The following is a 13,232-nucleotide window of genomic DNA, read 5'->3' as shown; positions in this document are numbered from 1 at the left end:
AAGTAAAGTTGCTGCTTCTGCAGCTCCCTTCACCACAACAGAGCTTGGTGGGAACCTGACTTCAGCATAGCCATGTAGACTGCCTTGATAAATCACGCACAGTGCCCAGGAAAAAGTCATATCAAATAAGGCCTGGTCTTGATCATGGATAGTGGCCAAGAGGGAGTTGGAGCTAGCTCTGTACTCCCAGAATGCCAGCCAAAGCTCTCTGAGTCCCATAACCTTGTTCACAGGGAAAGACTGAGATGGCAGGAGAGACAGGAAGCCCTGGCCACAGCCTGCGAGACCACTGTTCTAATTTCCAAGCATAACATTTCTATCCCTCTGTCCTCTGAAGGGGCCATCACAGTCCTGTGACTGCAGAAGGATGGAGCCATACTCCACTGAGTAGTAGACAGAGAACTGTAACTCTGAGGTGTGAGTTGCTCTGAGGGGAGGTCCTGCAACTAGAATTTTTTTCTCTGTGAAGATCCACCTACCTGTACATGGAAGGACAATTGAGCAGCTATTAGTTCTGGACTAGGGCAGTCATTATTTTTGTCCATTCACTTTGCAGAATCCTGTATAAAGAGATTTAACCTCCATTCCAAGAAGAAGTTTGCAAAGATTTCTAACCTTCATTGTGAAGCGGAGACAAAACTGTTTAGGGTGTCAACACTTACTATCTGTCTGATCAGTCTGAAAAGGACAAAAGGTAATGAAAGAATATTAAGGTCAGACAGAAAAACAGCACTGTTTCACTTGTACATCAGTTGTAGTGGCAAGAGGTACATTTTAATACCCTTGTTTAATGGGTGAGTCTTTCTCTGCCTTCCTCTTGAACTGGAAGCTAAGGTGCTTGTGAATAATTGGTGCGTCTTCCTTAAGTTGGAAGATAATTGGAGCTAAAACAGATCTCCTGTTTGTCTTGACAAAATGTGGCAAGATAAATAAAAGAAATTCTGCTAAAAATTAAATTTTTTCATTGCCTTACAGCATACACCTCTACCCCGATATAACGCTGTCCTCGGGAGCCAAAAAATCTACCACTTTATAGGTGAAACTGCGTTATATCAAACTTGCTTTGATCCACTGGAGCACGCAGCCCCCCCCCGAAAGCTGCTTTACCGCATTATATCCGAATTCGTGTTATATTGGGTCGCGTTATATTGGGGTAGAAGTGTATTTAAACATTGCATGGAATATGAGAAAGTGGATGAGCTTTAGGAAGTACTAAAATTAGAAATGAAAATAATGGATTGTTCTTGGTGGGTTATGATAGATCACCAGCTATTCTGGAAGCACTGTAATACAAGTAGAAGAGCACACTCTAGTTACCTTGAAGCAAAACCACTCCAAGTCCAATGGGCAAAATAAATGCTTATTCCATGGCCTCACACTACATCATTTTGGAACAGATATCAGTTCCATCTGTGACATATCTGACTTACCATACATCAGTCACAGCAACGGTTGAACAGGAAGAAATACTACATGATGGGTCTGGACAGTTTTGTGTGTAATGCACAAAGTTCCCAGCTATTATTAACTTTGTCATGAAGAGATTCACCTTCAAAGTAGAGAACCATTCTACTAATTGTTGTATCTACTTTGTGCCTTTTGACTGTAGCAACCCAGGAAATTGTGAGCCTATGCACCAAATTATTATGGTTCTAACCATAATGCACTAAAAATACCTGAAATCTGCATTTAACACAGATTCTTCCTTGCAGAAGCCAGTGCAAGCTCTCAAAACGTGGTTTGTCAAGCCTTACTTGAACTTCTGTAATGTAGAAGCCAGACAGTTTTTAATTAACTGGCCTTTATATAGCCAGGACAGAAAGAGATTCAGAATTCATAGCAACATGAACAATGACATTTTTAGATAATGTTTGCTACCAAGTGGAAGAGGTGGAAGTGAATATGGTAATTTCCTGTTTTAAAATCTGCAGTAAGGAAACAATAAACCAGAGGAAAGTGTGGGGTGCTTATTTGATCCCTGAGAATTCTGAATACATATTTTATTTTAAATCACTGAAAATCTTACTCTTCTTTAGATTAACATTCATCAACCATGTAACTATATGATCCATGTAGATACGTCAGCTAACGGACTCAGTCTCTGAAATGTCTGTACACTATCAGTCGTTAAGAGAGAAAGAGGGAGTTTATTGAGGTTGTTACACTCTATCAGTTCCCACTCTGCTATCAGAAACACTGCTATGGAATATAATTACAGAATTAATGGGGATTATAATTATATACAGTGTATTTGCTGTTACTGTCACTAGCAGCAATTCCCACACTCTTATACAATTTAATCAAGAGTAATTGTTGTACCACCGAAAACTCATGCATATTCTTAAACATACAGGCCATGTCACTTACTATCCAAGATGCAGCTGTATATCCACAACTGAAAAGCAGGGTAGGTTCACTTATGGAACTACAGACCTTAGGATCAATTCCTCTGCTATACTGACAAGTTTATTGTTCATGTTCTGAAATTTCCACTGCCAGATACAAAAGGTGAAACTGAGATAATTTCCTCTGGAAATCTCCATATGTGTTGATACTGGTTCCTTCTACATTTTGCTTTTCACAGTTGAACTACCGGATGTGGTTATGCTTTTCTGTTTGTTTTTTGACCCTGCAAATCATTTTTATCATGTAAGATTCTGTAGGTTATAAGGGTCTGAGCACCCCTAATATTCTAGTCCTTACTAATTTTTTTTATGTTCACTCTTGTAAGATTTGTCATCTCTTTTGATCCCTTAACCCACTCCCACTCACATTCCATATTAGAATCAAGCTAATTGATACAGGCTTTGCACATCTTAGCTTTGGCTTAACTTTCTACTCTAGTCTGTTTCTGTTTTGCTCCAGCTCCCTTTCCTCCATCCAAACTGTGTGCCTAACTGCCCTTTTGCTTCTTTCATGCTTCTCATGTCTGTCCCTTGTTCTATGCTGTCCTCCACCAGTGGGCACCTCTGTTGCTGACCTGTTCCAACATGCCTCCATCCCCTTCAAGTTTCTCCATAAAACACACTTTTTTCAAATTACCTATACACCAGAGTTTAAATTTTTAAACTCCCTTCAAAGTAATTTAATTTTTTTAAATTGGGAAACCTTAAAAATATATACATTACTAACAAAGCACCCACATGCTCTCACCATTGTAGGCTCTGTCCTCCCTTCCTCCTATGCCCCACAGAATTGGTTACAATCTCGTCATACTTTCCCTTGAAGAAAACCAGAAATCTGGAGTTCTAGTTGTCTCAAGTTAGTTTATCTTGTCAATGTAGCCGGCTAGGGCTCTACCTACACTAGAACTGTCAGACAAGTTTTATATGAGGTGTCAAACGATAATCAGCAACACCCATTTTAGGGACACAGGACTGGAAGGGACCTCCTGGGTCATCAAGTCCAGTCCCCTGCTATGACAGGCAACCCAATCGTATAATCTCATTCATAAGCTTATCAAGTTCCATCTTAAAATCAGTTAGGTTGCTTATCCCCACTATTCCTACTGGGGGCTGTTCTAGATCCCCACTTTTCTGGTGCTTAGAAACCTTCCTCTAATTTCCAGCCTAAATTTATTCACCGTCAGTTTATAAACACTTGTTCTTATAAGAATTAACTTTTAGTTTAAATAGCACGTCTACCTTTCTGGTGTTTACTTCCCAGATATATTTATAGAGCGCAATCATATCCACTCAGAGCCTTCATTTTGCTAAGCTAGGCTTTTAGTGTTGATTCCCTATGAGAAAAAAGGAGTCAACTACAGTTGATCATGTATAGACCAGTGGACAATGAGGATCGACACCAGTTTATGTAGACGAGGGGCTGTGTTTTACAGCTGTGGCTGAACATGTCTGAAAATTCTAGTGTACAAGCAGCCTAGAAGAGTCACCACATTGATATTGGGCTCTGAACATCATTTGAGACCTTGTAAGTATGATGTGATATGAAAAAATGGAAGTTTGTAATGTACTACAGCCAGAATTGCTGCAACAGGGTTCTGTGCTGAATGGAGAGAAAGAAATGCTCTTGAGTCTGGATAAGACTTTTCACATGCACAAATGTGTATGTATCAAAACTCCTGATATGAGTTTGCAAATCTGTGCACCTGAAAATCCGCCCCTCTGTGTCTTCACCATCAGTTATTACCAATGGTCCAGTTCCTTTAGTTTACCCAGTAAGATGGCTTTACAGGAGCAGATATAACAAGCTACCCATTTCTCACTGTAGGGAGCAAGAGAGATTACATGGCAAGACCTGACACATCTCACACCAATCAGTGTGAAACATGGCCAACTTGCACCATGGTTTGATGTTTTCCAGATTGCTGTGTTTATTGCATAACCAAAAATCAGCTCTAAGTTTCCAGAATGGTTGGTGTTGATAAAGCTACCCTTGGTTGTTCCTGATAGTTACAAAACAATACAAAATATTAAAGCACAGAGTTTGAGAGTGGCAAATAGCCCAGTGGAAATGACACAAAGAAGTCTCTGAGCTGGATCAATCAGTTCTATCCCTTTCAAAGAAAAACCTTATTTTTAACATTCAACATTCACAACATTGCTCTCTCCCACAAAAACCCCAGACCTGGTTGATATGTTGCACTTTCTTCTGAACTGCCTTACCCGAAGGAAGAAGGGGAATTTCCGGCCATAAAAACCAACTCTGAAAAACTCAGGTTCCAAGCGCTGCTGTTCCATGATATTATCATAATAGGTAGCTTCCATTTTCTGTGGACGGAAAAAGCAGTTGATATCTAACTCAAAGTTCCTGCTATTGTTTCAGAATCTCAATCAACATTAGAACCTCATAATAATACTTTGCATTTACGTAGTGCCTGTTATGTAAGGATTTCAAAACACTTAAACATTACAGTAATTAAACAAAACTCCTGGGAAAATTTAATTATGGGTAAATTTAATTATCCCCATTTTACACTAAATTAAATTTTATTGGAGTTACTCATACAATTTAAGAAAGTGATTTGTTCAGGGTTTCAGAATTAGTTAGTGGCAAAAATTGGATTAAAATCTAGATCTCCTGAATCCCAATCTCCTGTTTTAACCATATTCTCTCCCACAGATTAAACAGTGAACCAAAGGGCATGAAAGGGCAGGAAGTGGAGATGGTCTAGACTATCTGGAATTCTGGACATCCATAAGTTTAACAAGAAGAAGGAAAAAAATTATTTGGGGGAAGAAAAAGGTACTTTTCTACTGATAGTATGCTGGCCTGTGCCAAAAGCAAGCTCTCAGACCCCATTGTCCAGCTGGGCCACATCAACTCAAAGCTCAAAAAGGCTCACAGGAAGTTCACTATTAACCGTGGTGACTTTTTTGGAGAGAGGAATCCAGTTTGGAGTCCTAGCCTCCAGTGTAGGGGACCTAATCGCAACTTTGGCCCAGACAGACTCTGAGTCAAGTTTCTTGATTCCTGCATACATTAACCCTTCTTCTGAAAAAGGGGCTTTAGCCTCAAAACATTACAGGTAGAATAAACGAACAGACAGAATGATGTGGAAATAGAATGAAGGCGCAAGACAGAAACTGGGGAAAAAAAAGAAGATGGGGAGAAACTCATCAAAGAAACGCATGTCTAATACAGATTTAGGAAACCGGAACAAAAAACAGATTTTTTTTAACAGAAGAGATGAGAATAAGAATCAGGTGAATGGCTGTTACCCACCAGTCAAGATTTTTTCACCTGACTGATTAAATCCAACCAATGAAGAAACAGCAATAACAACTAATTTACTGATGCAGTTTTAGGATAATGATACAATACTGAATTGAGCTTCATCATTAGACAGGTGTGCTCATCAACCTGAGACTCAATTCACAAACACATGGCACTTTTTATTTTAGGATAATACTTGATATTTTATGGACATAAACCAGGATGGATGAACCAGAGAGTTTAAAATTCTTATTAATGCCTTGGTTAAGATTTTTTGATAAAAGCTGCAATGACACAAATTCACCTTGACAATTAATTACTCGCTTTTATGAGAGAATCCACATGATTGGCAGGAATACCATGAACTTCACTGTGCTTTGTATTCTATTTATCTCTCTTTATCTTCTAATAAGCCTAGACTGACATGTTACTCTTGCTGCACTTAGAATACATTTAATATAATACCAGAGCACTGAGGGGGAGACCAATTTGGCCACCAATAAAGAAAATATATAAATAAATAAAATTTAATGCAGCAATACAAATATATATGTATGTATTTGTGCTTGTGCGCATAGTTCATATTTATATATTTAACAGTTGTCCATATATTTATTGGTAATTACAGCTGGCAGGATCAAAAGTTACTTCAATGAGCCTATTTGGGACAGTTATGTCTATTTGTTAGTAAAGGTTGCAGGACCAGATCTGTAATCTTGGCAGAGGGGGGAAAATGACATACTTAGAAAGTAACCATCCTAACTGTGTGAGGAACAGTATGTTTGTTTTTTAATTCAGACTTCTCTGACACTTCAGCAGTAATCACTAAGAAATGGATAAAGAGTTTGGAGGGAGAAGGGCTGGTTTCACTTACCCGAATCCAGCTGAGGCTTTGATAATCATACAGACTTTCATACTGAATGGCCAGCTCTCTGCACAGTGGGATTCCAAACTCCCAGCTCTGCAAAAGCAAACCAGACTCAGACCAACTGGGATTCTCAGCCACAACTAAAGCTCTTAACAGTTAAGAATAGGGAACTGCATTTTTGGGGAATTCATTAGAGATTAAAACCCAAGGAGCAAACACACATGAAAACACAATGCAATACAGGGTTTTCTATGAGGCTTCATATAAATGTCTGATGCAAGACATTTAGCAACTTGGTGCTAACAGATGCCTATGTTTCCATGAGTTTTACATCATTCTTAATTCACTAATCAGATCAGAAACTTCTTCAGAGAAAGATACAAGAGCTAACAAATAGGCTTACTGTAAAAAAAAAAAAAAAAAAAAGGCTCTGCATAGCTACTCCACCTTCTGCCTAAAGCCAAATGGAATAGAGTCAGGTTTAATCATGGGATTGGCCCTAGCTATCTGAAAGATTGCATCTCTCTCCCTGAATATGACTGACCACCCCCACCCCCAGCTATTTTCCACAGGAACAGTGATGTTGTCAAGCACTAGAAAAGACTCTTGAGCACAGAAAAGGAGAGTTTACTTACCTGTACAGTAATTTGAGTTGTTTTAGATTATTTGTTCCTATGGGTGCTCCATTGTAGGATATGTACATGCCTTTGCACTTTTGACTGGAGACTTTTATTAGCAATGTCTGTAGGTCCATGCCTGTGCACTATACACTTTGTGCTCTGGGATCAGGACATTTAGGAAGGGGCAGATCCACTTCCTCTCCAGTACCTTCTCAACCATGAAGCCTTCTAGACTCTGCAGCAGAGGGGAGGAAGGATAGTAGGTGGAGCACCCATAGGGACAATCCATCTCAAAGACTGCAAATTACTGTATAGGTAAGTAACCTCTCCTTCTTTTTTGAGTTACTGTCCTTATGGGTGCTCCACTGTAGGAGACTCCTAAGCAGTAATTTGAGATGGATGAGGGTGCTGAAAAGGTAGATCCAAGATGGTTTGGAGGATAGCATCACTGAGGGCTGTATCAGTCCTGGAAGCAGTTAGGATGGAGTAATGCTTGGAGATGTGAGCTCAGGATCAGATTGTGATCCTGCAGATCTCCATGATGGGAATGCCTTTAAGAAGGGCTACGGACGTGGATTGAGCCCTGATGGAGTTGGCTGTTACTTTAGGTAGGGGATGCAACCCAACAACTTCATAACAGGCTACAATGCAACCTGAAACCACGTTGACAGTCTCTGAATAGAGCTTGGCTGTTCCTTTAATCTTTCAATGAAAGATACAAATAGTTGGGGGAAAGCCTTGAAAGTCTTTGTCCTGTCAAGACAGAAGGCAAGCACCCTTCTAACATCTAAGGCATGTAGGTTAGCCTCCTCTTTCAAGGTTTAGGATAAAACACAGAAATGGCTCTCGATTGATATGGAACTCTGATGAGAACTTTGGCCAACAACAAGGATGGGGGTGTAATGAAGGCTTGTCACAGTAAAAGATGGTGTGGGGCAGGTCGGCCGTGAGTGCTCCTAGTTCCCCTATCCTTCTGGCTGAAGTGATGACTATCAGGAATGACGTCTAGAAGAAGAGGCTAAGTAGCGAACAGCTATCCATTGGTTTAAATGGAAGGTTCCTCATGGCACTAAGGACCAGGTTAAGGTCCCATGGTAGTGTGGAATTTCTGACATAAGGAAACAGATTGGATAAGCCTCTAAGGAGCCTGGATATGGTAGGATGGGTGGAGATTGAAAACTCTTCAATGGGTGAGTGAAAAGTTGTAATAGTGGCCAGGTGCACTCTAATGGAGCTCTAGAGAGTCCTTGCACCTTCAAGTCCAATAGTTAATCAACAACCTTCAAGAGGGGAGATTCCGAAGAGGCTATAAAATGGAAAGAGCACCAGAGGTGGAAGTGTTTCCACTTTTGCAGGCAGGCTTTGCATGTGGCTGGATTTCTAGTGCTCAGGAGCATGGACTGAATTTCTTGAGAACAGCCTGAGGTGGGTTATGGTGCCCACATCCTGTGTCAGGAAATCTGGTATGAGAGGAAGACACTGAGGTATTGTCAGAGAGCGGTGAAGCAGCTCCAGGAACCACACTTGTCTCAGCCACTCAGATGCTTTCAGTATAGCCACTGCTTACTCTTGCTTCAACTTGGCTCCTCGGATGAGGTGGTTGGGACAACCCTGGATAGCTTGTATAAGCCCCGGACAATTGGTATTGAAAGAGTCAAGAGCGTTAAGCTGTCTGATTTGCTGAAATACCTTTGTTCCAGATGTATAAATTCCAAGTGAACGAAGCATTGCCCTGGCATCTTTGAGGTAGTGGATATCAAGGTGTCAGCATCGCCAATGAAGAGCTTAGGCCCTTCAAAGGGGAGATCTTCATCAGTATTCTGAACTTTGTTGGGGAGATCAGAAGATTGTAGCCAGCAGGCTTGCCACATAACTGCTGTGGTTGTCATGGACCGTGAGGCTGTGTTGGCAGCATTGAAGGAGACCAGGAGAGAAGGGAAGCTTTAGTGATTAACTGACCCTCTGAAATGAATGCTCAAAATTGCTATCTTTGGTCCTGTGGTAGGTATTCAATAAAATGAATAAACTTAGAATAACTATTGAAATCATATTTTCCCATCAAGACCTGGTAGTTCGCAACCTGAAACTGAAAAGCAATGGATGAATAGCTCTTCTGACCCAAAAGGTCTAAGTGCTTAGACTCCTTGTCCAAGGGTCAAATTCTGGAGAGAATTTGTTGGTTTCTCTCAATGACTGTGTCCATCAATGATTTGGGAGTGGGGTGAGAGAAAAAATTATTCCATTCCGCTCGCTGGAATGTAAATTTTGTATCTGGCCATTTGCATGTGGGTGCAATGGTGGCAGGTGTCTGCCATACAGTACTGATGGTGACAATAATGCCTCAATAGGTAAGGAGACCTTGTTCTGGAGGGGAGAATGTCTACCAGGGAATGCTGCATCTCCTGAATATCCTTCAGTGGAATTTAGGGGGATTCAGCCAGTTTTTTCATTAGGTTCTGAATAGCCCTGAAATCATCCTGTAGAAGGGTGGTGCTGACATCATCACCTCATGGAAAGAGAAGGATTTTTATGATGGGGGTGTCTCCTCCTCAGCTGCTGGCTCCTGTCCCTCCTGAGTCTCCTCCTGGACAGGGGAAAGGAGCAGTATAGGTGACTGAACTTGTAGAACCAGAGGCCACTGTGATACTGGTGGATACTCTTAGTGAGGTCTCTTATGAGAGGGTACTCTATAAATCTGGTCTCCATAGGGAGTCCAAGGTTTCCCATAGGCCCACTGTGGTGGTGGGTAAGGAGAGGGTCCTGAGAGATGCTCTTGCCAGGAGTGTCCGCTAGGCTCTGGCATGTCCTCCTTGGGAAACAGCTCCAAAGGTGTGGGATGTTATGGAAGGGAGGCAGAGCCCTGCACAGAAATCTCAGAATCTGAGGTGGTATCATTCCCCCCATGTCCAGTAGAGGGGCTCCAGGCATTGATACTGGGAAGTGATACTGGAAGTTGGGTCAGTACTGGAGGTTGGGGTCCTGCTCCAGAGAAAGGAGGGTTGTTCACTGGCTGGTGTAATGGTACTGGGAAAGAACTTCTCTCAGTGCCCCTTAAGAGGGGAGATTCCAGTTCTTCTGAGATGAGAAGATCCTCATAAGACAGGAACCTGGAGAGTAACAGCTGGTTAAGGTCGAGGACAGGAGGAGCCAGGGACATAGCTGGTATCAGGGGCAGACCCAGTCCTGAAGAGACCATTGTCCCTGCAGTCTGAACTGATGCATACCGAGGAGGATGGTACTGAAGACAGACGGAAGCCAGTCTGAACTTTCTGTAACTGTGAGAAGGTAGCGATACTGATGTCACAGAGGCAGCTTTTCTAGAGTTGTGTTTCTCAACAACCGGTCCGTGGACCAGCACTGGTCCCTGAGATCTGCCTGACACAGTTTTGAAAGGCAGCAAGCCAGTCCCTGGTATAAAAAAGATTGAGAAACACTGTTCTAGAGTCCTTAATCTTAGATGAGTTACTGTGCCTGGAGGTTTCTGCTCCCAGTACTGAGGATGGGGCCTCTCATTGCTGTTTACTGGAAGATCTCTTGGAATGGGATGTCTTTTTGGAAGGTGCCGACTCTTGGGTACCAAGGCCCGCAGGCGCTTCAGCAATACCTATAATACAGTGGTGGGCAAACTACGGCCCGCGGGCCACATCCAGCCTGCCCGCTCCTGGCTCCAGCCGGGGGTTGGGGGCTGCTCTGTGCGTGCATGCTGCAGCTCCACACAGCTCCTGGAAGCAGCGGCATGTTCCCCCTCCAGCTCCTATGTTTAGGGGCACCCATTGGGAGCTGCAGGGGCGGTGCCTGCAGACAGGGCAGTGCGCAGAGATGCCTGGCTGCACCTCAGCATAGGAGCCGGAGGGGGGACATGCTGCCGCTTCCAGGAACCTGCACCCCTGAGCCCCTTGTGCGTCCCAATCCCTTGCTCAAGCCCTGATCCCCCTCCTGCCCTCCGAACCCTTCGATCCCAGCCTGGAGCACCCTCCTGCACCCCAAACCCCTCATCCCCAGCCCCACTCCAGAGCCTGCACCCCCAGCCAGAGCCCTCACTCCCCCATACCCCAACCTCTTGCCCCAGCCTGGAGCCCTCTCCTGCATCCTGACCTCCTCATTTCTGGCTCCACCCGAAAGCCCGCACCCCCAGCCAGAGCCCTCACCCCCTCCTGATCCCAACCCCAATTTTGTGAGCATTCATGGCCCGCCATACAATTTCCATACCCAGATGTAGCCTCGGGCCAAAATGTTTGCCCACCTCTGCTATAATAGGAAGCGTGGTCTTCTTGAATCCAGCTTTAAGAGGTGACCTTACCCCTTCTGAAGTCTTTCTTAGGGGAATGGGATTTTCTCTTCTTTGAATGCTTTTTTTCTGAAGCTGCCTTTACAGTTCAGGAAGTCACCGGTGAGGCCTGAGAGGCTAAGCCGATGAATGGAAGAGGATTTGGATCCCCCAGGCCTCAGGGATTGCTCATTAGGAGGAGCATCAATCTATCCTCCGTCAGTTTGCAAGATCTGCTTTTGAACCCTGTGCAGACCTTGCAATTTGATGGGTTATGTGACCCTCCAAGGCACCGGACACAGCTGGAGTGCTCGTCACTGAGGGGGAAAGATCTGTGGCAGGTCTGGCAGGGTTTGAAACCTACAGCCCTTGGCATAAACCAGGTAGAGAGTGCCACAAGCAACAAAGAAAGCTTGAGGTGGGGGAACCGCCCTGAAGCACAAACTTGTACTTCAAAACTAAAACTAAAATAAAAAACTGAAAACAAAACAAGAAAGAAGAACAAATACACCCCAGTGATCCGTCTCTAGCCAATGGCAGTTGAGAAGGAACTGGAGTGGCAATGGCTCTGCCCCTCCCTAGATGCCCTTGCACTGGAGCACCAGGTGTATAGTGCACAGGACAGACCTGTGGACACTGCTGATTAAAGCATCTGGTCAAGAGTGCACAGGTGCATACACATCCTATGGTGGAGCACCCATAGGGACAATAACTTGAAAGCCAGAACTTGCACAGGAATTGGACCTATACTGCTGAACTCATTGCCAAGGGACAGAACTATGACCGCTAACCTCAGTATGTTCAGAACTAAATGCAAAACTCATTTCTTCACCTTAGCCTTCCCTAATTGAGTTTTTCATACAGTATATCCACTGTCTCACAATGAAATTCTGGTGACTATTCAAATTTTTACTCCCACAGGCAGGAAAGAAAAGAGAGAGAAAGATTTTTTTGTTACTTCTTTTAAACTTTGGGAGATGCTCTGATACTACGATGATGAGGGCTTCATAAGCTGATGTCTCTCAGCCCTTGTCTATCTTGCCTATTTAGATGATAAGCTCTTTGGGCAGGGATTGCTTCTCACTACTGGACTAACAACTACAGATAGTTAGATACTTCAATTGTTGCACATAGAAGAATACTACATTGAGAGCAACCTTAATGTAAATATGGCAGTCAGAATCTGACCCTACCATTTTTTTAATAGTTACTAAGGCTATGTCTACACTGCAATAAAACACCTGCAGCTAGCCACTGTCAGGTGACCTGGGCTTGTGGTGCAGGGATATAAAATTGCAGTATTAATATTTGGGTCTGAGTTGGAGCCCAGGCTCTGTGACCCTGCAAGGGGGAAGGGTCTCAGAGCCTGGGCTCCAGCCCGAGCCCAGATGTGTACACTGCAATTTTATAGCCCTTCAGCCTGAGCCCCTTGGGCCCAAGTCTGCTGACATGGGTCAGCCACAGGTGTTTTATTGCAGAGTAGACATGTCCTAAAATACCAGTAGTAATGCATTTGGATAACATTTTTCTTGTTATATGCACCTTTATTTAAAAAATGAACCTCCACACCACTTGATACAGTATATCATATCTCTCTTTATAAGGCTCTCCTAAATGTCTCCTCTACCATTTCTGGTCTCTCACCCTCAATACCATGGAAGACCTCTTTATAATACAACATGACGATTCTCCAAACAGGTCTATAGTAAGGGAGCACTATAGGCACTTATATTTAGTTTCTTTTCAGTTCTCAAATAGATGATACATTATATCTATTTATTTAGGAAGTTTTAACAGGTTT

The 13,232-nt window shown here is 43.0% G+C and overlaps 1 protein-coding gene across 6 annotated transcripts in view; it reads right to left on the bottom strand.

The window, feature by feature from the left end:
• DOCK3 (dedicator of cytokinesis 3) overlaps positions 1–13,232 on the bottom strand; it is a 628,721-nt gene that overhangs the window by 44,046 nt on the left and 571,443 nt on the right. For all 6 annotated transcript variants that reach the window (XM_074958290.1, XM_074958294.1, XM_074958289.1 and 3 more), the window contains 2 exons: positions 6,551–6,637; positions 4,626–4,730 (listed from right to left, as the gene is read on the bottom strand). In XM_074958290.1, the coding sequence (XP_074814391.1) occupies positions 4,626–4,730; positions 6,551–6,637 (192 nt within the window). The remainder of the gene's footprint in view (positions 1–4,625; positions 4,731–6,550; positions 6,638–13,232) is intronic.

This window comes from Natator depressus, chromosome 7, assembly GCF_965152275.1.
Source record: "Natator depressus isolate rNatDep1 chromosome 7, rNatDep2.hap1, whole genome shotgun sequence".
In the NCBI taxonomy this organism is placed as follows: domain Eukaryota; kingdom Metazoa; phylum Chordata; order Testudines; family Cheloniidae; genus Natator; species Natator depressus.
This window is presented reverse-complemented; position numbering and strand designations above follow the sequence as displayed.